Source organism: Micromys minutus (assembly GCF_963924665.1).
Source record: "Micromys minutus genome assembly, chromosome: 7".
Lineage (NCBI taxonomy): Eukaryota > Metazoa > Chordata > Mammalia > Rodentia > Muridae > Micromys > Micromys minutus.
Window position 1 is genome coordinate 57585401 of NC_137976.1, and position 25719 is coordinate 57611119.

Below are 25719 nucleotides of genomic sequence, written 5' to 3' on the forward strand. Positions count from 1 at the left end.
ATTATCCTTCTACCACATCATATGGTTTATTACCCTCGCTATATACCACCTTAAATTCAGTTTCCCTAGTAGTTACAGAATGACTCAAAATTTCTTGTTCGGTGGATGAAATTATGGTAGTTTGTGGGGTTTTATGGGAGTGGTCTATTTTATCTAATTTATATTATAGAATTGGTAATCATATTTCAATATTCCTTTGGTATCTGCAATGTTTATAATAGCATTTCTTTTCTAATGTTGGTAATTTACGTTGTCACAGTTGGTCCTGTCAGTTTCTGTTTCACTGATTAAACCAGCTGTTCAGTCCATCAGGGGTTTGTTTCATTTTGTTCTGTTGGTTATTGTTTATCTGTCTGTTTGTTTGTTTGTTTTTTCCCTCTTCTGTTTTTCTGTTTTCAATTTTATTGATTTCTGCCTTGTTAGAAGTTGAATTGTGGACTTTTCTAGTTTTCATTTCAGTTCAGATTTTGTCTAACATGTTTTGAAGCTGTGGTTTTTGTTTAGACAAATTTGGGATTGCTTTGTTGTCTTGGCAGTTTGACTCATGTGTCATCATTTGCTTTGAAGTGTTTTTATATTTATACTTTTAATTTTTCGTTAAATGTGCATGACATATAATTTTTTATTTTTTTACTTTTAATTTGCCTCTGTTATTTGATGCAGTTTTCTGATAGATAGTGAAATTGTTTTTTTAGTCTACTTTGTCTCTTTTAGTTGCTGTATGTAAACCATTTACATTTAGTATAATTATAGATATATTGGGGCTTGTTTTTTGTTCAGTTTTTATTTTTTAATTTTCCTCTTTCTATGTTTCTATAGTTTATTTAAGGTTTTAAGAATTCCACTTCAGTATCATCTATAGTATTTTAAAATGTATGGATTTTAAGTGGTTTCTTACTGTAGGTAACAAACAACAGATACTTGTCATAGTCTGCTGTTGTCACCTCATGTTTAGTGAGATACAGACACATCTCCCTAGAGGTTCTGTTTTCATCCTCTGTGTATAAAATTGTTTATTTCTTCCCCATTTATTCCAGAACATATCAGACATTTACAATACATTTTTTCTACTGTGAAATATAAACTCAAAAGGAAACGACCACCTGTCATACTTAATTACATTGTTGCTACCATGTTGTTTTTTTCCTTCTTAATATTTCAAGTTTTTTTTCTGCTTTTATTTTCTTTAATGGTTTAGAAAAAAAATTTAAGCTATCTAATGTGTTTAATCAAGGCGCGCTATCAACACCTCTGCATTGCAAGGCACCTTCTTTCTTCATTGCCTTTGAAAAACTTTAGTCATCAACTAAATGTTTTTTAATACAAGAAAAGCTCTTCTTTACAGTAGAATTCCAATTAATAAATGTAGAAGAATGATGGAGATAAAAAGTCATTATTAAATCAACATCAAGCAAACTCCACTGTAATAGCTGATGCAGGCAGAGTTATTGGTGGGTAGCATACATTCCCGTCAAGGGGTCCAAGTTGACAGCACCGATAAAACATACTGCCTGGCACCTGTGTTGTTCTTGGCAAAATTACATATCCTTTACTCAGTCTTGGAACACTGGACACATCATAAGTGAGGACACAGCTCCTGCATGACTGATGACTAAGTGTCAGGTCTGTCACAGCCATGACTGGGGCTAGCACAGATTGGAGGAGACCTGACAGCTCAGTGCAGCACAGAGTACCAGGTGGGAAAGGTCCCTAATGGGACACAGGACAGAATCAAAGCCATCAATTAGCAGTCCTCACTGTGATCATGTCCTGGCTGTTCTTTGGTGACATAGCAGTGACACTGGAAAACAGTACCATTCTGCTGTTTCAGAACTCCTGCAAGTCAAATTATTCAGAGGAAAAATATGTCTTTAAACCTTCATTCCACAATGAAAATCACTCTCATGAAGTAAATATTTTTATTCATTGCCTATAGATAGTCACAGAGTTTTTTTAAACAGCAGGTAGGGTCTTAACTGTATAGTTCTAGCTTGCATTTTAGATTATGCTGACCTCCAGAAATTCTCCTGCTTCTGCCTCTCAAGTGCTGGGATTAAAAGCACCATTCTAGTGTGCATTGTTCTGTTTTACATATGGAATAAATAGTCTTTACACGGTTCAGAACTAATGTTTGTCAAGAACACCCTCACCTCCTCTCATTCTGAAGCCTGGAGGTAGTTCACAGAAACCCCTGCTCCTTTGCAGAGACTTCATGAGTGTATTTAAATTCTATACTTCCCAGATAATATATTTTAGGCACATTCTAGAAAAGGATCCATTTAGTCATTATATTTGTATAGCACTTACTATGTGCTCTGCACTGTTCTAGACTCTGGAGATAAACAGAGGAACAAGACAGCTAAATCTTTACCTGTCAGGAGCTCTAGAGAACAAGCAAAATACGCCTGTGTGTAACATGTTGTGGGAAAAACAAAGGACAGAGGGCTGGCGGGTGGGGGCTGCCTCCTTTGCTGTCTCATTGAAATAGCACTCTCTGTCCTTTGCCCCCTTTCTACTTTCCAAGGTTTAACTTCTTTAAGTTAAATGATGAAAATATGCTGTTAACACTCTACTTGGTTCCTCCAGTGGAAGCCCAGCAAATACAATGGCTTCGTTTGTTCCTGTCACAACTGAGGCACAAGGCAGCTCCCCACCACCACCGACCTGAACCACTCCACCGCTGTTCATTACACCTGGGACATGCTGCTTTCTTTACCCCTCAGACTCCGGTTGTAGTAAAGTCCATCCTCCTCAGCTGTTTGCTGAGTTTTCTGTGCTTTCCTTGGGTGCACATGACCCAGGGGATGAGAACTCAGCTGTGTATCCATCCTGGCTCCCTGTCACCTCAGAGAATTTCTTCAGTCTGTCTTACAAGGGAGTTACCCTGCTGTACTTCCACCTAACATATGATAAAGAATGCTTTTCTTCTGAGAATGAAAGCCGTAGAAGGGAAAATGTTTCCCTTTTGAGCTATGGAACTTTTCAGTCCATGACTGAACTGCTCCAATAGCTACATTAAGTCTTTCTTCCCTTGGTTATTCTCATCTGTTAAATGTCTAGTTCTTTCCTGTAACCTAACCAACTTTCATTTTTATGTTTTGAACAGTGTTATTTACTTGTGTACTACACCAGCTGGCGGAATGTCAAATCATTTCTGACTTTTGGCTTAATCTGTCTGTGCAACATGTATCTCTATGAACTGCGCAACCTCTGGCAGCTTTTCTTTCATGTGACTGTGGGAACATTTGTTACACTGCAGATCTGGCTGAGGCAAGCCCAAGGCAAAGCTCCTGACCATGATGTCTGACATCTCCCTGCAGATGATTTGCCTTTGCCTTCAGGGGAAGAAGGAGAGGACATAAATTAACTGCCACTGTGATAAAGGAACCAGTCACCACACTTGAGAAGCTCTGCTTTCTTTCTCTGCCATCCTCCCCTTTTGTTTTACAAATCAGCCTGGCATGCCTGTGAGCATGTGAGACCTGGTAAGAAAACTCCCACAAGGATCCTGCAGTGGATGTCAGGCGCATCACAGCAGAAGTTCAGCATCACCTGAAGACCTGGCAGGCAGCATTGAATCCTCACTAGAGAGTTAAGCAAAGCTCAGTTATGGGGACGTGCTCTGAGGACCAAGCAGAAATGCCACACCCCGAGTTTGCCTTTTGAGGCCTTACTGTAGACCAATGAAGCAGATGCTGAGGAACGGAAAACTACCGTCTAAAGCAGCCGCTCTACTAAGGTTCAGATTATTTGCACAATTATAGTACAAGAGTTTATGAAGTCTAGAATGGCATAAAATTGGCTTTTTTACTTTTTATTTCTGCCATCTTCTGACTCTGGAGGTCACCTGGCATGGAGAGGACTGTGATGCACATCTCTACAACATCACAAGTCATGACAGCAGTGACACGTGTTTTCCTTCTAGACCATGTTTATCATTTCTTTCGAAATCACTAAAAATACACGATTCATTTGACTATTGTGGTCTTCCAAACTCTTATCATTTGGGTACTAGGTATGCTATTATTTGCTGAGTTTCTAACCTTTAAACTCTTATTTAACAAAGAAAGGAACCCCTACTCCCAAGTGGAAAACCAGTATCAGTTTGCCAGCGCACAATGAAGTGCTGAGTTCTTACAAGGTACTGACATACCTACCAGGGCTCTAGACCTGAGTGGCACACTCGTTGTGATAGTGAGAGGTGTTACCTGGCACCAAAATGAGAGCGCTCTGGAATACTCCAAGGATAATGGGGATTGCAAAGGCAATGGGATTTCATGGTGGCATAGCACTGGCTAGTTATGGTTTGCACCCAGAACCATTTCATTTGTTCCAGAGCTGCTGAGTGTGAGAAATGGGACTTCCCTGACAATTCCTGTTACTTCATGATTTGGGGAAGTAACTAGTATCCTGAAGAAATAACACTCATAACCTTAGGAAGATTATCCAAGCCATTCTGAATTCATAATATAGAAGCATAGCTTGATTCTGTTTGCAAAAATCTACAAGTCACCTGATTTGGAGCCATTTGAGTGATTTGCCTTTGTTTTTAAAGAAAAGATTCCAAACAAGGAATGCATAGGATTCTGATATTTTATATCATCCCTCAAAACAATGGTCCTTGGTATACAATTCCTTCAGGGGCTGTAATTCCTCGGTAGAAGGAGTCTAGGTCAGGTTACTGAACTGCTTTGTCTGCCTAGCCCATTGTGTGGTCACTTGCAGAGCTGGAAGATCTTCATACTTGGAACCTTCACAGCCCCTCCATCTTAGAAAAATAAGGTAGAAAGAAGGCAGTAAGTGGGTTTATGATGCCTGTGGTTTATTTCAAACAGGAAACTCCAAATCTGTCTAGGTTTCTGCTGTGACAAAGCTGCTCACAAAGTTGTCATGTACCTTCTGAGACATGCCCCAAAGCATCACATGAACCTAAGACATCAGGGCCATATGGACTGTGTTTGGCATTTTATACTTATTGAGCCTTGTAATAAAAGTGGTTCAAGTTAGGGAGGCTTTCTGGTTAGCGGGTAGAACAGAAGAGATTTCTTGTAATAGTTAATCTACCAGGAAACTCAGGCTTTCTGATTAATTGTGGCTTTCCTACGTCTTGGTATTTGATAGCTCTCTTACCAGTTTGGTTCAAAAGCTACCTCAACATCACTAAGTTGTGTTGCAGTGATTAGTATTTGAATCCGTTAAGCAGGGACACTTGAAAAATCACCGTTTATTTCTAAAAGCTTGTTTTTCTGTTTATGTTTTTACCAGCTGTTTTGGGTTAAGAGGGTGTTTTCATCTTAATGTACAGAATGAAACAGCTATAAGTAATCTTTTCTGTATACCACTGCCATCTTTCATTACTTGGAAGGTGCATCCCTGAGAGGGTACATGTCTGCCATGATGTTGTCCAAGAATCCCTAGGCTTGTCATGGTCCTAGAGAACCTGTTCAGTGTCTAACCCTTTAACACTGATAGCAGCTTACATTTGAAGTGCTCCTTTTCTCCTAAGTGTTCACTCCCTCAGGGTTCTTGTGATGTGTTTGTGGCTGTGTTCATCTTATATGGATGCAATGGAGTAACCAGATCCCCGGCCTACGTGTCACAGCTAAGCACATGTGCTCTAATCTTGCACCAGGCTCTTTGACTAGTGCAGGACTAATGAATGGACTGTATCTGGAGTCTTCCTGGTGTGTGCTAATGGATGTTATCTTAATTTAGCCAGCTCTCAGATGCAGCATGTTGACTGTGCCAAGAGCAGACACTGTCATAATCTAAAAGTATTTATTGGTCTGGGTTTGAAACCTATTCATACTGAGTTTTTTCCCTGAAAGAACAACATGCCAAGAAAAGCCACAAAATACGGTGTTAACAAAATCTGAACAGAAAGGGAGACAGACCAGAGCAGTGAAGTACAAAGAAGGGCTAGAGCTGCCACTGTGGCTCAGAGGATGTAACTCAGTGTCCAGCAGCTAGGGTCAGAAGGGACAAGGTAGACAGGCTTCTGTCAAAGATAAAATGGATTCCAGATAAGGCCTCTTGTACTGATGAATTTGGTAAAGATGTTCTCACTTGGGTTTCTGGGAAGTGCTAAAAGGAGCAGAACTCTTAAATAGACATTACATTTGCATATTGTGTAGATTATCTATTTGTTACAGGTTTCTGTTTCTATGTGCATACGTGTGTTTGTGCAGATGTATGTGTAAGGATTTTACTTGTTCCCTGAGCTAAGGACACATACCTGTTAAAGCTTGAAAATCCACTTGAGACAAAAAGTATCATCATGTGCTATTCCAAGTTTAACACAATTCTTTCTGTAATGTAGGGTTTTTTTTCCACAGCAGTCTGGAAAAGTACATTTTGACTAGGCCATGCCAGGAATGTTTCTCAGCTGTGGCTTTACCAAGGCTCCACAGAGGCCAGTAGCTTGGCCTGAGACTTTGCTTCCATGTTGCAGACCCAGGGTAACTCCTCTGTGCTCCTGTAGTATGCTAAGCTCCAAATGAATACTCTGCCTTTTTTCTCCAGGAGGCTTAACCTAAGGATACACTTGAAACTGCTGGATTTCCTGGGGAGCATGGTGGAATGTATGCTTATCACTTGTTATTCGACCAGCTAAAGTCACTTTGTTGGAGCTGCCATGAAGTGTTTGGTTTAAAAAGAAATAAATGATTTCTAAAGTATCAACCACTTCGAACACTTAGCCTCACCATAGATCACAGGTCACTCCTGAGTGCTGCATTTTAAGTCATGGTCAGGGTTTCTTAGTCTTTTTCTGCACTTCTTGAGGAAGTGGAATCTTAGACACTGCAGTAAGTAGTACCTGTTCTGTTGTTTAAGTTGGATTTGATAATATCCTCACTAAAGATCAGCAAGAGAATCCCCTGCAACCCTAAGGGCTCTGAATGGGTTGGTGAGGACCAAGCAGGCAGGAGTGCAGCAGAAGTCTGTGACTGCCACTTGCTGAGAGGTGCCACTTGGTGAGAGGCATTTGCTCGTGTTCACTCTTGCTCTGGGGCTGCTGGCTGATAGCAGCCTCCTGCTTAAGCACTGGCTGTTCCAAAGAAAAGCAGTCCCTGCTGCTGACTCTTAAGTTATATCCGCGAACCTCTAAGCTTATGGTTTCTTGAATGGCTGAGCTTTTCAAATAGTGTTAGGCAGGTGAAATTCAGTAATTGTTGACCCCTGTGTGCTTGGAAGCCATATGCATCCTGCTTCTAATAGTGACTGGGATGGTAAGCTGGTACCCGGTATCCTGTGCTTTGGCATTACTGGTGTGTAAAGTTACCTCTGCACACCTGAGGACTCTTAAGAGACTACAGAGCAGAGTTCTGGATCAGTCCTGTAGCATCACAAATCCTTCCCAGTGTTGCCTTGGCAACAAACAGTATTTTCAGCCGAGCCTCACCCCTGATTGACATTTACCCTTTTCTACTGTATTCCACAGCCCTGCAATGCAGGCATCACCCAAGTTTATGGAACTCAGGCTGCATCTGAGATGGGAGACAGGGCTTGTGCCTTCCATTCCCATCTCTGTCTTGGCCACTTGACTATTTTATGCCAGCGCTTTGTGTCAAGGCTGGGTTACAAACAACCTTGCCTAAAGGTGAATAAACAATATGTTACACCTTTGGACTTTGTGCTCCTGTAATGCTTACTGATGCCTTTAGTACTTCTGTATGGCGTGTGTTAAGGCAGCCTGGGAGCAGGAGACACTACCTCATTTCATTTGAGAGAACAAAATGTGGGTCAGGAATATCTTTGGATGGTACCATGCCAATTGGTGGTGGTATAGAGTTGCCACTTGGATCTAGGTTTTATTTAGAAGTTTGTGCACATCTGTCTATGCTGCATTGTGTCTCAGAAAGGAAATTCTTGGCATCTATAACAGCATTGTAGCAGTAGAGAGCACAGATAGAGCAGACATAGAAGGAAAAGAATTGTGTGTTCTACAACATGTCTCTGGGTGTAACCATGTTGCCCCCACAGCAATCTCAAAGGCATTCTTTCCTACAGGTGAGCTGCCCAGGCCCTAAAGATGTTACATGGCTTCACCACAGTCAGTGTGATCCTTGGGGTGGCACCAGGATTGTAACCCAGATTAACCTCACTAGGAACTCATACTCTTAGCTACCAGGTAATGTTAAACCGTATCACATAGGTTCCTGTATAACTACATATTTATGCAGGTAATATGCTTTTTATATACTAAACAAAGTCGATACCAACTCCTGTGATAAGACATCCTAAAAGGAATAAAATAGTTGGCTAAAATCCCTGCACTTCTAACCACGGAAGGACAGATTCTGCCTCAAGGGCATGGGATTAAAGCATCTAGGTCAAGGTATCCAGACATTGTAGTATTTATAAGTGTTACTGGTTAGTCACATGCTACGAGCCTTTACTTTCCTAGGATATTGCCAGAAAACTCTGGTTCTTTGGCTTGGAGTAATTTTGTGGCAGTTCTGCTAAGAGGCTCTAGTGAAAACAGGAAACAGGATAGCTTTTACCGCTGAGACTGTTTGGATCCACACTCCCTGGTTCTCTCCTACTTGTGCTATGACCTTGCATGTCTCTGAAACCCTTCGGCCTTAGTTTTCTCCCATGTACAGTGAGTATGGTTGTTTTGATTTTAAAGCAAATGGATGTAGGGAAAACCCTGGGACAAGCATCAGGCAGAAAGCCGTGGCCACCATGCTCACAAATGTGATAAATCCTTGCACAAGCTCTTGATAAGCCATTTCCCAGGGGAGGGGTCTGTTGCAGTGTCTAGCACGCAGTGGTGCCCTAGGCAGACAAATGTGTGGACTCCTAGCCAGCACACATCCAAAGAGGGAAAGGAATTGAGTGAGCCATGCCTGCTGTATGTCAGGTGCTCTGCTGAGGAAATGGTTATTACATACTTTAATAACCTGAAGAAGGGATGCAGTGTCACCCTGAGAGAGGTAAGCTATGCCTTTCAGTCTCTCCTTCCCAGTCCCAAGGCACGGGTCTCCTGGGGAACCCTATCTTGTACCAGTGTGGCACAAGAATCCAGGCCTCAACAGACGTGGCTTTGAATATACCTGTCAGATTACCTGACAGTTTTGGATGACACCTTCCCTGGTGCCTCTGTGAGTCCCTATTGATAAGAAGGTGAGAGGTAGGAGGTGGGCAGCCAGCAGCCTGCAACCTACAGTTCTGTCAGCTGGAAGGCCTTCCTGGAAAGTACAAATATATCATGGCTATAAAAAGATGAAGGTGCACTGCTCTGGAAACTGAGAGCCAGTAGGAGTGGCAAGTGACAAAGCGGGGAAGCAAATATTGCAAAACTGGAAAACCAGGGAAAGTAAGGCTAAGCAGAGATGCTGACAAGCTTGAGACTACAGCCAGCCAGGCCTGAACTAGAAGCGACACAGCAGAAGACAGTGATGATGCTCCCTGAGGGATTCCAGTGAGTTCTCATTCTTGGGAAGCATGTCAGGGGTCCTGGGGATCAGTGTGCTGTCACCATGAGCTGGGGTGGCTCTGCCCTGCTCACGAGCACTGCAGAGCTGAGGTGGAGTGCGGGGAGCCTCCCTCCTTGACCTTCCTTTCTAACCTCCACTGCCTTTTCTCCCATTTCTCTAGACCCACCCACTCTGTGACCTCCCACCTAGGCCTCCCCAGCTTGTGGTGTGGGGGTTCAAGGCAGATCGCCCAGTGTTGCTGTCCTGCACAGCTAATGCTGAGAACAAAGCAAGGGCCTTTCCTGACTTTGGTTTAGAGATAATCTTACTCCAGGCTTCTACCTCACTGTAAACCCTGCCTGTAGCTCTAATGTTGTAATCTTAATTCAACTGTTACTACTCTGTGGCCTGGCTCCCAGAAATTGGGTAAATTTCTGCTGCACACATAGAATGCCAGAGGGGAACCTTGGGGGCCTGCCATGCTGTAATTCTCAATGAACTATGTTTTTGTATGGGATAGAGACCCTGCAGGTGAGAAGGACAGATGGGCCAGATAGAGGGAAAAAAAAAAAAAAAAACCCTGTGTGGTATGTGTGTGTCCTGCCCCCCTGAACCTGAAACAGAAGCAGAACCCTGAGGACTTTTAGAAATATAAAAGGATCTCACATCACCAGCTTAAGAAAAATTACACATTATATATTGTGCATGTCCATGTCACCGTGTGCGTGGAGGTCAGAGGACACTACGTTCTACCATGTGGGTTCTTGTGCCTTTTCCTGCTGAGCCATTTCAGCAACTCACTAACCTTTGGCATCAAGGACTGACAAGCCCATTCCTATAGACCTTAGCTATGGACAGGGCATCCTGGATAAACGGGAAGCTGCTTGTAAACATCCTAGCAGTCTCAGGTGTGCTAATGCTCTCCTGACCTGCCACCAGCACAGAAGAGAAAAGCTCTCCTCCAAGGTTCATTCCTTTTAGCATTTTACTTTAGGTTTTCTGCTGCTGCTACCATTCTCTAGCTCAGGAGCAGCTCGGCTTCTTAGCACCACTGCCCAGCATTCCATCTCCCAGTGCCCACGTGCTTTCTGCCCAGGCGAGTGGGTCCAACACTGCTATCCAGTGCTGGGAAGCTCAGGGTCTACTGATTACTACTGAAACATTATGCCCAGTACCCATAACTCACCATGTGAAAAGCCTCAGCTTGGCCTCAGAGCTCTATGCCTCTTGGGTGACATTTGCTCTTGGAAGTTCATAAATATACCTGCAACTTGGAAAGTTTTGAAGTGGCATGCTTTGTTACAGGCTTAGCTTCATGTTCTCCAATACAGGAAGTCCCGGTAGCTTCCCACCAGTTCCTTGCTAACTTCCTCGGTGGCTTACCATGTTGGCTGACATCAGTGGGATGCTTGAACCTGACCTATATAACAGTGGGATGTATTCTCGGGGTCTGCTCAGTGAGCATGGTAGGCATAGAAGGGCTTTGGAACTGCCCCTGGTGTGATCCTCTGGCCGTATGTGCAAGGGGTGCCTGAAGGCCCAGCCACAACAGCGGTTTCTTTAAGGATGGAGGTTCCTGTTCTGACCAATATTAGCCATGACATTTTTTGTCTGAAGACATGGTTTCTCTATGAAGTTCTAACATTGCCCTGAACTCACAGAGACCTACCTGCCTCAGCCTCCCAAGTGCTAGGATTAAAGGTGTGCACGACCACACCCCACCAAGTTTGAATTTCCATATGTTAAATTCTCTTTCCAATTTATATGTCCCGGGTTGGAAATCTCAGAGTTGAGCCCCTGCCTGTATAGCATATATCTTTCCTATGCATAACTGAAGCCCTGCTGAGGTCTAGGCCCACCATGCCTAGAACTGTGTGGTCACTGCTTTCATAAAGCCAGTAAACTCTCACAGGTCCCGTCATGTTACCCATGTCCAATTCAATTTGCCTGGACCCCTCTGGAGTTATTTCCTGGACCCAGTTAACCCCGAATTCGATAGTACAGCAAATAGAATCTGTTGAAAAGGCTCTCCTGTGTGGTCTCTGGCAACAGGTCCCAGTGCTTTTGCTGTGAACCTCCTGCTTCTTACAGCTGTGTGGCCTTAAGCAGTACAAGGTTTCTGCACCTCAGCTTCTTCCTCAGTGAAATGTGATGACCAGAAGGAGCTGTGGAGATGGCATTTGTACGGTGCCTAACCTAGTATGGCACACAGCTGTCTCCATATATGTGTAATCTGCTGGCCATCCCCGCCTACCTCCTCAGGTCCTTCCAATGGTCTAAGCTTTGCTTTTCTTCTGGGACATCCTTTCCTGGACCCTGACCCAAATGAAAATCAGACCAGAAAATGGTACCAGTGAAAGTGTTTTTAATAGTTAAATTATTTAAATAGACTTTCAATTTCCATGGGAAATCATAATTGTATCATTTTTTGCAAGAGCAGGAATAAAAAGAGTGCACACACCCCTTAGAGGGAACAAAGAGCTAGCGCTGCACGCTGTCACCAATCACTGCTGGAGTGGGGAGGAGCCTCCGTGGGAACACAGTATAAACTCAGCACACACTGTACTCTGGGGGGAAGCTAAACGAAACCCACTGGCATTGGCAGGACATGTGGAGAGAGAAGCGGCCCCTGTACCAGAGGTGAGGGCAGTGCAGAACTCGGGTGGAGTGGCAGAGCACAGGACAGATGCAGGGCAGCAGTTCGGGGTCCACACTTGGTTTCTTGGGGGGATGGTGAAGGGCATGAAAGTAACATTGAGCTGGCACTTGGCTGCCACCTCACCTTTACTCCCCTGTTAGAAGGGAGAATAATTGTGCCCTGAGAAGCAATGAGAATATCGGGGCACAGACAGTAGGGATGCTGTTTAAGTTTATCTGTGATAGAATGTCATTTTTCAAATGTGTTCTTAGAAATTACAAAAATAGTATATTTTCCTCAGTATATTTAACTGTCCCCTCGCCCCCCCCCCACCAAAAAAAAAAAAAAAACAGACAAAATCTTCCCTATAGCTTTACCCATTCCTGTGTCTGGGGTGGAAGGCAAGGCTACACCCTTTCCTTAAACACAGGACCTATAGATTGCATCCCCAGGTCACAGGGACCCTTTCCAAGACAGCCCACTGAGGAGGCTGTTGAGCTCCGGGAACCTGTGGAGCTGCCTCTGTGAGGGGAGGGGACCGTGCAACATCTCTGGGATGGAGTGAGGGCAGCACTAGTAAGTGGAGCATCCTGGACACCGCTTGGGATGGGAGCAGTGCCTTTGTCTTCTTGTTCCGATGGGATGTGTGTAAGGTGGGGCTAGAACGAGGGACTAGCGTGTCTTCTACTTAATTGGAATATATGGTACCCCAAAACAACACACACCCCTGCTCTGGCTGTGCCTAGAAAAAAAATCAAAACCTGCCAAGTCTGAAATGAGGGAAACACACCCTTCAGGGATTGGCTCCACAGCATGAACACACGTACACCAGTACACACACTGACATACGTACAGTACAGAGGAGCAAAGATGCCTTGCTGGGCACAGCTGTTTCCTAATAGAATTTACAAAATATAGAATTTGGTATATTTGCTAGATCTCCAAGATTTCAATTATACAAAATAAAAAATACAAAAAGACAAGTGGGGCTCCCGCCTCCCTACCCCAGTGGCACCCTCGTTTGCTTGTGTGTCTCTTACACGCGTACAACTAGCATAGTCTAAAGAAGGGCAGAGAAAACTTGTTTTATTTAATAAATATTTTCTTTTGCTCAGAGCCACTGCTCCTTGCCTGGGATGTCCTCTTGCCTCCCCCTTGTCAACAGTCCTGTTTCCCTTACAGGGCGTTGTCTGTGTGCGTGGAGGTGTGGGGAAGAGGATGGCACAGGCCGCACCTCTCCCTGTTCCTGCCCCCAAAGCGTTGTGAGGGGGCATGGCCTCTCCACAGTGGGAAAGCCGACCCATGAGGTCCACGGGCACCTCCAGGCCAGCTTCGAGCTTGCCTCCTCCTCATGGCCAAGGCCAGCCACTGTGTGCCATGCTGGGTCACCAATGAAGGCTCCCGTAGCACCCCCACCGTACAGCAGCAGGACTTGTCAGAAACCCCAAGGTTCATCTTGAGTCTAGCGGAATCTTCTGCCAAGGGGAACATCTTTGGTCAGCTTGGTGCTCGCAGGACGCTGGCACCCTGGGCCTAGGCCAAAAGCCATGCCCACCAGCAAAGGCAGAAGTTGCTTCTGAGTCAAAGTGGAAATTTTACCAGCACAGCTGTGAGCCTGGAGCAGGCCCTATCTGCCCATGGTACACAAAGAAGCTGTTCCAATCCTCTGGAGGCCAGGATGCTGGCACCTCTGGCTGGTATCTGCTAACTGAGGGGAGGCCCTCCATTGAGGAAGTAGGTCATCATCTCACCCTTGCCCTTGACCTTGACCACACCCCGGCACTCCAGCTGGTATGTGTTGGCGGCCAGCACCTGGTACATATCTGTAGTAACCTGAGGAGGAATAGGAAGGGAGAGGACAGGCTATCAGTGACCCTATACATGAGCTGCTCTGGGCACATATACCTCTGTGTGCCTATGCCCTGTTTCTGCCCTAACATGAGAGTAGAGAAGGCCTTCACCACTGGCTCTTGGGGACAATGGGGGTCTCATTCATGGAATGACAAGTACCCAGGGATTTCTCACATAAGTGCTACTTGGAGCATGAGCTGGGGCTCATAAATTGCTTCCAGAAGAACTGGCTCCATGACAGAACAGAGACAGAACTGGCCTCATTTCATCTCTTTGTAGGAAACTATTCTTTCCATGCCTAAGGCTCAGGAAGTATGTATTGCCCGCCTGTGGTTATAGTTAACAAATTACGGTAGAGTCACTCCAGAGCCAGAGTTCAGGCCTGCCTTTATTCTGCAGACTGGGGGGAGGTGAAGGGGTGAAGGATGGGTGGCACAGGTGCATGCCAAGTACTGTCAGAACTCCCAACTGTGTTGCCATGCAGCTGCTGGGCAGTAGATTAGACACTACATACATACAGCCTTTCTCCTCAAGCCTGCAGTCCCTTCTCTCCGCACCAGAGTGAAGGCAGGGAAGGGCCTGGTACCTTGGACAGCACCCACAATTCAGTAGGCCAGGTCTATCTGAGAACATTCAAGCAGTGTAATACATCAAAAATACCTTTGAAATGGTACTGTTAGCACTTGTAAAAAGCAGGCCAGGGAAGCTGACTTCCCACAGCTGCACCAGGACCTTCGGGTGTGTGGTACATCTTTTATCAGAATGGAACAAGAATAAAGTCTGAGGAAAGTGAAGGAAGAGACTGAAGAGCTGCAGGCTCAGGAATCATTAGCACCAGCTTGCAAAGGATGGAGATGGGGAAAGTAATCCCCATTGCTCTTGGAAGTTGGAGCTCTAAAGACACCAACAGCCTCACCAAGCCAGGAGAACTGCAAGTCCCATTGGGTAAAGACTTGCTTCCTGCAGCTGTCTGGGTGGGTGAAGCCTGCCCCACAGTGGAGGTTCTCCACAGGCTGGGGCCTCTGTCCAAGGTACTGAAGACCTGACCCAACCCTGTTCGTGAAAACTCTGAGATGTCTGTCCTGATTACCACTTCACCCTTGAATCTGAAGAGGAATTTTAACTGTAAACTCTGTGTGGTCTGCAGTGAAAACCTCCTGGCACCAGGGCAACAGAGGCCCTTCACGTGATGCAGTGAATGGTAACTGTTGCACTTACCTGGATGCGGTCAGGCACCCCAGTGCTGTCCATACGGCTGGCCACATTTACTGTATTGCCCCAGATGTCATACTGAGGCTTGCGAGCCCCAATGACCCCAGCCACTACAGGTCCAATGTTGAGCCCTGTGTAGACAGAAATCAGCCATACTCAGGAGCTTAAGACACACACACTATGCTTGATATCACCAGAATCCATCTTTTGGCATATTGTAGGTGCTTCTGAATCCTGCTGGACTGAGGCTAAACTTAGTCCCCAAGAGTCACACTTTTCTGCGCTATCCATTGTTCAAGAAAGCGAGGATCTGTGCACACATCCATGGTGCTGTGTCCTTATCTTAACCTTTAAGTTCCTTGCCATATGTGTTCTCTTCAAGGTCTCCAGGGATGTCCAGTATAGCCCAATACTTTTTTTTTTAACATGTGTTTTATTCAAGTATTTGTGTGAGCGTGTGGTACACTCATGTGAGGGTGCCTGCAGAGGCTAGATGGGGGCATCTCAATACGCTGGAGTTAAGGGTGGCTCGTTGGGCTTGGGTGCTGGAAATCAAACCTGGGTACTTTGTAAGCACTCTTTTACCACTGAGCCTTCTCCGGCTGCCCAGTGCCTTTTCTTATTCTTCCCTCTTGATGTCAATTTCAGCAACAACTCAGAGAATACTGCAAACTCGCTCCATCTCTCTCCCTCACTCTTGAGACCTTGTTCCTAGCCTGTCCCCTTGTCCCTTGTCCCAGTCTTGTCTGTTTCCAAACCCTGTCACAGTACATGTGGTTTTTAAAGCCTGCATGCCATTTCTATGCTAGACTGACCACTTCGCTGACCACACTGAGCTCAGGTGGCTTCTGTTCTATGTCACCAAGACTGCTTAACTGCCTGCTAGTAGTCTGTTATTCCACCCCCAGTCTGGTCCAGTCCAGTTGAGACGGATTACCAGGAGAATACAAAGGACTGTGGCAGGGTAGTGGAGCAACATCACAGGAAACTAAGGGCAGAGTTAACACAGGCATGGGCTGTGTGTGTGGGCTACAGCAGATGCCTGGCCTCCAGCAGCCAGGTCCAATCCACAAACCACTGTTCCCAGGGGGCAAAATAAGCAGCCTGCTCAGGGATAGCCCAATTCCCGACACTTGGGCCAGAACAAAATATCTCTTGGGGACATTAATGATCACAATATTGTTTTTTAGTGATGTAATATTTCAATCTAATGTGCTAATTTTGAGAATTGAAATGCCAGTATTTTTGTGAATTACTGTTATTGAAAAAAATAAAGCGACGCCTGAATCATTTATGACTTGAACCAGAGTCAGGGAGTTGATAATGCATGAAAATTTCGACTGGAACAAAGGCCTGCTCTTCTAGAAAACATTTCCCACCGCTGCAAACCTCAAGAGAAGGGAGACTGCCCTTGACTTTGTTCCTTAGCAAAATGAACCACTCTTGTGACTGAGCAGGAGCGAGGTGAAGATAAACTGCAGAGTAGCCCTGTGCCTTCTGGACCAGGTACTCAGAGCTGTGGATGGGGTGGGGCTGGGTGTGTGAGCCCAAGGGTGGGCGTTGGTTCTCTCTGCACTGTTCTTTCTACTCTTGCAGAGTTGGATAAAAATGGAGTTAGGAGGCAATAGGGTTTAGCACTAAAGGGGGCTTGCCACTAAGCCTGGCAGCCTGAGGACATACGTGGTGGGGTACGGAGAGAATTGACTCCTGAAAGTTGTTGCCTGATCTCCACGTGCACACACATGAGGTAAGCACATAAACTCCTTTGTCAGAGAGAGCCCAAAGGTATAACTCAGCCAGTAGAGCATTTGTCTGAAAAATGTAAGACTCTGGGTTCAATTCTCAGTACAGGAAACACACACAAGATGCAGTCAAGGGAAGCTTGACACACCACACCCTCCCTACTGCCTACCCACGTGTGTGGACCACCCAGCTTTCAAGGTAGCTGCTTTGGGATCACACTGAGAACTCAGTGATACCTTGCCCACTTATTTTAAGATTACTCTGCTTTAGGGACTACAAAACAGCACTGGCTGTTCTTCTAGAGGACCTGAGTTCAATTCCCAGCATCCATTCGGCCATCCAGTTCACAACCATGTGCAACTAGTTCCAGGGACCTGACACCCTCTTCCAGATTCTGCAGGCACTGGACATGCACTTAGTACGTAAACAGCACCCGTACACACAAGAAATAATTTTAAAGATTACTGTGCCTTAAAAACTAAACCATGCCATATACTGTAGTTCACATCTATAATCTCAGTACCGGGAAGGCCACCGAAAGTCCCTGTGCCAGAAAAAGCCAAAATAAAGCCATTGTCAGCATTACCTGATGCTTTTCATAAAGCAGTCTGCTTCAGTCATTTTGCTAACCAGAGTATCTGTTCAAAATGGTTTTAAAGGTGCAGTTATGTTAATATGCACACCTTGTATGAAAAAAAAATGTAGCAAGAATTTAGTGTGACTGCTTTTCATGTTTACTGACTGGGTAACTGTCATAAGACCTGCTTTCTGTCATTAGACAACAGATGGGGTGGAGCATGGAGGAACCCAAAATGCCATTTCTACCCCAAGCTCTCTCACCAATCTTCATCTGGAAGTTGTTGAAGGAGTGCTCATTGATGTACTTCATTTGGTCCATAAGTCTCATGGCGAAGTCTGCAAGAGCCTTGATGTGGGTCTTGCCTGCCTTGTCATAGGTGGAGTCGTTGAGGCCAGAGGCAGCCATGTAGGTACTACCTATGGTCTTGATCTTTTCCAGCTGCCTGAACCGATCTTCACTGATGATCTAGACAGAAGGGGTTCAGACCTAAGTCACCACCCAACTAGGTCACTGACATTCACAGGAAGGATGGAAAGGTGAAAGGAAGCACCGAAGTCTGGTTTTCCCAAGTCCTCACACGGGGCCATCAGTTTACAGTGAGGTGCCCAAGGCTTTGTGGCAAAGCTGGGCCTCCATCACACTGCTCCATTAGACAGGGCCTATGGCCTACCTACTTACCCCTCTACCAAGAGCTCTAGAGGACCAGGTCACTAAGGTCTCATTCCCTTGACAAGAGAGTCTCACCTTCCTCCACCCATGATAATCTCTCCAACCTTATCTAGTAAGTCACCTTTTTTTTTTCTATCCTGGGGCTTCTGGAAAGCTCAGAGACACCTTCACCCAATCCTAGTCAATTGGATACCCCAGGGCAGCAGACCTTCAAGTACTGCATATTCATCCGTCTGGATTGTACCCCACTCCTCACATGATGAAGCCTTCCCTGTGGTCCTGCACACACTGGGTGCTCAGCAAGGGTTTAACTACAGAATACATGAAGCAATGGCTTATTTTCCTGCCCGCCTTCTTCCTTTGCCCAGGCTCTTCCTGCTCTCAAAGCCCTTGACAGATAATGGGCCATCTCTACCTTGGGGCCACAGTGGCTCAAGTTCAAAGAGTGGGCAAAAAATGCTAGCTCCCACGTGTCAGTCAGCACAGTGACCTTAGGCAGGACACTTAAGGTGTGAGGCCTCACTTGTCTCATTGCGATTGGCACCAAGAGTCACAATGGCACCCGAGAGAGGGCCAGGCTCCTACCATGAGAGCCTCGGGCAGATGGGGAAAGGGAACGGGAAGGACATGTAGGGCCCCAGGAGCACCTCATCAAAGTCTGCGATGATCTCGTTGAGCAGCCGTAGGCACTCAACACCCTCGTTGTTGGCCTCTAGCTCCACATAGAATTCGGAGAAGTTGGCAATGGAGGCGAACATGACAGCCACGCACTCGCAGGACTGGTAGTACAGCTCATCATTGCGCCGTTCACGGGCCAGGAAGTGGGCAGCCACGTCCTTGGGCAGAATGTTGTGCAGCAGGCGCCGGTTGTAGGCCTGCAGCTCCTCCATCTCCTCCTTCTCTTCGGTGGCCTGGGGACAGAAGACCCAGTGAGAGGGAACCAAAATGCCCCTGAACACTCAGGGTGCCAACAAAGTGCCAGATACCTCTCCTCACAGCCGTCTGCCCCCACATGTTCTCCAAACAGCATGCCTGGCCATGGGAAGGGACAGGAGGGGGTGACAATCCTGTTGCCTCTGGCAAACAACACACATGGAGGAGGGGAGCAAAGAGGGGATGCAGGTCTCCCCTAGATAAGCTGGCAGCCAAGAAGAGCAGTGATTCAAGTCCACACCCCAAACAGCCTCCACCACACCCTAACCCTGCATTTTCTCAAGATTAGCAAATGCAGTCAGAAGAGCAGCTTGCCAGAACAACTCTACTGGACTGGTCCCTCAGGAACGTGGCCCAGGTCCTGCCATGTCTGTTTCGCATCAGAGGAGACTTGTTTTGGAGCTAGCCAAGGCTAGCGGGAATGACATCAGCCAGGGTGGGGAGGACATATCACCTCACTGAGTTCGGTTCCCCAGTTTGAGTCCTGGGTCTCAGATGGAGTTTACGGTCACTTAACTTCCAGTGCTGAGCTCTCGCCTGAGGGTAATGGTGTCCCACATGAGACTGAAGCAGAGAGGCAGTTATGCACAGAGCTGTGGTAAGGAGAAACTTGACCAGTGGCGTTATAGATCACAGAGTGGAGTCATCTGGATCTTCCACACTTGATGGCAGACAAAAGAGTGCCCTTCTTGGGAGTGGCTATATGTGGGCTGGCAGGCAGAGAAAGTATCGCTGGCAGGGACGTTTAAAAGACCCAGCCAGTGTCTCTGTACAAGGAGCTAGCAGACCTTCACAAGGCTGCAGGATCTGAACCCAGAGGGGATGGAGAGTCCCAAGGCAAAGAACCTGGAAGCACCAGGGTCTCATCTCCACAGCCGGGTGACTCTTAGAACCACTGGAGTTGTGGCTGAGAGAACAAAGGTTACACGAGACAAGGGACCTCTGCACCCCTCCACCCCTTCTCCCTGAGCAGCCAGATAGTCCAGTGGTGTACACCAGTTTCCTGCCTAGCCTTCAGCCTGACTGAGATGGCAACTTTGACCATGCCTCTCCCTGTGAATAGAGCCACCTACACTTGCCTCTGAGCCCATTCTCAACACACGACCTCCTCCCAGGGCTGCAGACGGACACAAAGACAAAGGGGAGTGAGAGGGTGGGGTGTGCCAATTACTTATTCCTTGCAAGGCCGGCTTACATGTTTCTACTGTTACTTGCTGGCTCTTGTCCCACCAGCTGCCCCCCCCCCGAAGGCCCAGAAGAACAGGAGACAGCCAGCATCATAAGCCTGCTGGTCAGCTTCAGGAGAAAGAAGCAGACATAGGCTGGTGACAGGGACAAGCCACTCTGCTCATACAAGCAGGGGACCTTGGAGTCAGTGCCTAGGCCATAGTCCTCAGAAGCTGAGGAAACAAAGTGACCAGTCTGGAGGGTAGAGAGAGGTTGATTACAAAGGGACTTGGGGGAAGGACAGAAAAAGGGTCTTGAGGGGAGGAGCTATTACTCCCAAGCTCATCAGTCACTAGAAAAGATAAGGGGAGTTGGTTTCTTGCTGCCAGGGTAGCACTGCCAAGCACAGAATCAGGAAGCTTGAAAGAAGCCAGAGGCATTAGATCAGAAAGAAGGTTCTGGAAGGAGCTCATAATTTAAAAACTAGAGTGTAGACACATCAACATGTATACATGCAGAGGTTTCGAGTCCACAGACGCTGATGCACAATTCTTAGCTGTATCCACTGGATGATTCCCTGAGCGCTCAGATCTCAGTTTCTAAACACGATTCTCCACTTAGGAAGAGCCAGAGTCCTGGCCTAAAGCCAGGAAAAGCACCTGTAAAACTATGTGACATTTCCCCGTGCCTGGGGTGCTCAAAGAACGGTGGGGATGTCTCCAATGACAGCCACCAGCTTGATGAAATGTGTACAAGCCAGACCTACAGCCACGTGAGTACGAAAATAAATAGCAAGGGCAGATCATAATCTTCTGGACCGTGACTAGGTAATAATACAGAAGAGTAAACAAAGAAACAGATTAATGGCCAGGGACTCCTCCTTTCTGTACAATGCCACCTAAAAAGAAGGCCGGACAGACACGGAACATCACAGCTGACATTTCCCTTTGGCAGGTTGGGGCAGTTTGAGAACACATCCTGTTATGTAGCCCTGGCTGGTTTGGTACTTGCTGTAAAGACTAGGCTGGCCTCAAACCTGCAGCATCTCTGCTCTTTCTGCCTCCCAAGTACTGGGATTGCAGGATGTGCTATCATGCCAAGCTACTGATGGACATCGCTATGTGAGCAGACACAGGAAAGAATCAGTGGATGCAGAGACCTGGGGTGAGGGCTTCATAAGGACCAGAAAACTGTTTCAGCATCTTATTGAAAGGCATATTAGGGGAGAAATTTGGCCAAAGGCAATTCCTGCAAGTGATCGGGATCAACACCATAGTGGGGTGAGGTAGGGAGGGAGGCAGAGCTGCTCGGGTGACACTTTGGTATTTCTGGAGAATGCACACTTCAAATTGTAAAGACTTGTCCTCAGTGCCCTCAGTTTTTTTTTTTTTTTTTTTTTCCTGTACCACATAATGGTGCTCACCCTTGAGGACTTGAACCTAATCAGTTATGGCAAATAGATATTACTCATGTTTCTGATGTTGGAAAATTAAAACATGTGCATATAACTATGGATACCTTCTTAGACTTTGTAGTTGCAACTGCTTTAACAGAAAAAGCAACTAAAAATAAAATGAGTCGTTGCCTATGTTGGCTTTTCTATACTGGGTGCTTAAATCGGATTAAGACAGATAATGGAATTGGCTATTGCAGTCAAGTATTTGAGGAGCTTTGTTAACAATTTACTATTACTCATATTACTGGGATTCCTTCCTATCCTCAAGGACAAGGAATTGTGGAACAGTCCCATGGAATTTTAAAACAGTATCTTCTTAAAATTAAAAAGGGGGGGAATTATATCCCCATACAGCACAAAATTATTTAAATCATGCTCTTTCGTTTTAAAAATTTGGAAGTTAAATGCCAGGGAACTCTCTGAGTGTCTATGGCACCTACAACTAGACATACTTGGGCCTAGGTAAAATGGAAGGAACTACTTACTGACACATGGCATGATCCTGCTTGGGTATTAATATGGGGAAGAGGGCATGTTTGTGTCTTTTCTGCAGGATGCTGAAGGAGTGTGCTAGCTGCCAGAGTGGTTGGTGGGGCAGACCTCTCCCAGGTCTTCCAGAAACGCATGGCCCATGTCTACACAAGAACATGTACTAACAAGATGTTTATAACTAGCTAAGACTCTTCGATGAGAAAAGCCAGGGTGCCACAGTGAGTTCTGGTAGGGAGGGTGCAGGGCGCACGGCAGGGCTGGACTTGAAAGACAGACATTGAAGTCTCCAAAGCCGATGGACGCATGCCAGACAGCGCACATGGGATGGGGCACCAAACTGAAGGAGAGAGGTGGGACTGCTGGATCTCCTCACGTAGTTCTGCAGTTCTTCTGCAGGCTGAAGATTGGTTTTTAAAACTTGCCCAGGGCTGGGGAAGAGAGCTCGGCCCTAACATGTGTACCTCGTGTGTAACCATAATGACTTGAGTTAGATCCCCAGAGCCCATGTTTTTATTGTTGTTTGGTTGATTGTTTGTTCTTAAAGCAAGCATGGTGGGATTATCTTTTAATCCTAGCACCTGACAGGTAAAGGAAAGTGGATCTCTGAGGCCCACTGGTCCTCATTCGAATACGGATGCTTATGTACCTGCATACATAACCCAAAAACCCGAAAAGCATGAAGGGACGCTATGGGTGTGGCAAGGAGATTTTCAAGGGGGAAACACTCTGCTGTTCCTGTGGTCAGGTGGGACAGAGGGCCCTGTGGTAACAGAGGTGGAGAAGGAGCTTGAAATGGTTTGAGCTTATGCAGGGCCCCAGGCCAAAGGGACAGAAGCCTTGTCCCTGTCCCCAACACAGTCCTTCTTGCTACCGTGGAGAGACAAGGATTGCCACTCCGTCTGGGAGGATCAGACATGCTGGAGCTAGGAGACCTCAGCTCTCATAGGAACATGGCTTTCCACCATTTCTAGATCCCAGGCTTTCTCCCTGGCTGGAGTTGAGACCACCCAGCAGAGGGTAGCAGCAGGCTAGCTCTTCTCGAAGCCTTTGAGACACAGCCAGGGTACATAGTGGCGACCGTCTTGGGAGAAGCACCCTGGGGACCCATGGAGGAAGAGAGGGGGGAAGTGTGAGCAGAAATGCAGGGACATGAGCTCTAGGTCCTACAGAGCCTGGTCTAACCTGGGGACTTCCTCAAAGAAGGACAGGTGGCACCTCAGGTCACTGACTTTGAGGACTTTCGGAGGGACATTCCCCAGGGAAAAGTTATGCCCTGGGTCTCCTAACCTTAGGGCACCTTCACCAAGGACCTCAGACCCAACAGCCAGGTCCCAGGGAGTTCAGTAGGAACACACAGATGGCCATCTGCACGCCGCATCCAACCAAGAGCAGGGTCTCCTGCCCCAACCAATAATCTTGAATCTTCATGTTAAGAAGTCTAAGGCAGACATGGCCTGCCATGGTCTGGAAATAGGAGGAAAGCCAGGAGAGACGAGGAGGGGGTGGCTGGAATCACAGGTCTAGGCAGCCAACCTGGAAGTCAGCTTTCTCCAGGAGGTTTTCTTGGGCGCCTCCTCCTGGCACTGAGCAACAGATGAGATGAGGCCCAAACCGGGCCACCCAAAGGTCTCGGAAGTGCCGTGAGGTTTGCCGCTTTCCCTGCTGCACCGCTCGCTCGAGTTCAGGGCCACCCACCTGCAGTTTCCAGAGAAAGTCAAGGCGAGCCGTAGACTCCACCTGCTGGGCGTGCAGATACAGAGCCAGCACGAAGACAGAAATGATGATGGGCGTCACCACCTTCAGCGCCACCTTGGTCGCATGCTCAGGGCTGTCAGAGAGAGGCAAGCATGCTTGAGCTCATTCTGGTGCTCAGTGGGCTCCAAAGACTCTGGGCTTTCTTCCTCTCACTATAGCTCCCCTCTCTCATCTCCTCCTGTGCAAGCTGCTTGAGACACTTCCTTCAGGAAGCCTTCCAGCACTGGGGGCAGTGGTTTTCCTACCCTGGTGCCTTACATTCTTGTCATTGGGTGAGCCCATCTGGTCACTTTAGGCTGTGAACTCAGCTCTCCAATAGCAGCAGCAGTTCCGGGTCTAGGTAACCAGGCCAGCCTAATGACCCTGTCTCTGGGTACTGCTAAAATGTCCCCTATTTACAGACACAGGGACAGAGAACGTTGCTATGCACTGTGCTCTGTGAGGAACCTGGCATAGAGTAGGCCTCCCCCCATGGAGGCTGTTATGTGCACAGCCATTCTTTTTAATGGGACGCATGCTCACAGAAAACACTCATTCCAAACCTGCTCCTCGTACAGTACAAAGCTCAAGCCCTGAATGCTGGGACTGACTCCTGGCCCACACTCTTGTAGGGCTAGCCTCAGAGCCTGTGACGGGCCTGTACTTGGACGGAAGCAGATTCCATCCCTGTCTCTGTGTCTAGAGGGCTGAGCTCAGGGCTTGGAAAGAGTGGAGGCCGGATGGATGCTTTAAAGCAATCGCTGGAGGTTAATCTTAGGCCCAATGACACTGCCATGAAGTCACACTTCAGACCACCCTCAAGTATGTGTCTAACTGTAGCTCCTGCCGCCCCTGGAGGGTCTTCACCTGTGTCTGCCACCTTCACCGCTCACTTTGTCACAAGGCCCCTTCTCCCTGGGAAGGGTATCGACCCATGTATTTTATTTGCCAAGGGGAAGATGAGGCCCCATCACAGAAGAGTCCACTCACCACTGGGAGGTCCCGTTGTTGCTGAAGTCTCTGTGAAGAAAAGTTGGGGAGACTACTCAGCCTGCAGGCACCCCTGATTGCCAGCCTCCACTGTGTCCCCAAAGCTCTGTTCTATGACCTAGCTACTGCTATGCCCAGCCTACCTCCTCCAAGGTCACAGTGCACAGTAAGGCTTGCAGAAATCAGATAGCATCTGGTCACACTGACCAAGGCTGCTCAATTCTTAGTCCCTATCTGGTCCTCCCATATCCACCTGTCCATCCCCGTGCTGTGACCCTGGAGGAGTGGAGGGGGAACCTTGCCTCTGCGCCATCCCAGATGGCATCTGCTGGCTACATGTGGCTACTAAGCTTTGGAAGGAGGAGAGAGCAAGTTAAAAGAGGCCACACATGTAAATATACTACGAATGTGCTGGGGGAAAGGTAAAATCATTTCACAGTAATTAACAATTGATTTATGTTCAATAGATCATATTTTGGATATAGTGGCTATACACAATTGTTATTAAAATTAATTGCACCTTTGGTCTGAGGCGTTGCTCTGGAGTATAGCACTTGTCTAATGCAAACAGGCTTCAACCTCCAGCAGCATAATAAAAAGCTACCATACTTCTTTGCCTTTTAAATTACAGCTACCGGAAAAAAACAATTGAAATCATGCACATGGCTTGCGTTATTTATCTACCGCATGGTACTGTTAGAGCCAACCCAGGGTCTCTCGACACAAAGGTCTCTGTTGCCCATCCCCACTGTCAACAGTGGGAGAGGAATGAAAGAAAAAGCAGCCAAGAGGTTGGCTCCCAGGCGGGCTGAGGCGGAAAGATTAGGAGTTC

At 46.8% G+C, this 25719-nt stretch overlaps 2 protein-coding genes across 5 annotated transcripts in view; one reads left to right on the forward strand and one right to left on the reverse strand.

Annotated features, from left to right (window-relative positions):
* SEC22A (SEC22 homolog A, vesicle trafficking protein) overlaps positions 1 to 3976 on the forward strand; it is a 47151-nt gene extending 43175 nt beyond the window's left edge. The window contains exon 7 of one of the 4 annotated variants that reach the window (XM_080918865.1): positions 3107 to 3976. In XM_080918865.1, coding sequence (XP_080774991.1) covers positions 3107 to 3307 — 201 coding nt within the window. In that variant the 3' untranslated portion in view covers positions 3308 to 3976. The remainder of the gene's footprint in view (positions 1 to 3106) is intronic. The other 3 variants (XM_080918866.1, XM_080918867.1, XM_080918868.1) reach the window with 3 other exon arrangements.
* Positions 3977 to 11864: 7888 nt separating this feature from the next.
* ADCY5 (adenylate cyclase 5) overlaps positions 11865 to 25719 on the reverse strand; it is a 146264-nt gene continuing 132409 nt past the window's right edge. The window contains exons 16-21 of the mRNA XM_080918647.1: positions 24888 to 24917; positions 23859 to 23991; positions 18763 to 19026; positions 17707 to 17911; positions 15130 to 15254; positions 11865 to 13893 (exon numbers count right to left, since the gene is read on the reverse strand). Coding sequence (XP_080774773.1) covers positions 13765 to 13893; positions 15130 to 15254; positions 17707 to 17911; positions 18763 to 19026; positions 23859 to 23991; positions 24888 to 24917 — 886 coding nt within the window. The 3' untranslated portion in view covers positions 11865 to 13764. The remainder of the gene's footprint in view (positions 13894 to 15129; positions 15255 to 17706; positions 17912 to 18762; positions 19027 to 23858; positions 23992 to 24887; positions 24918 to 25719) is intronic.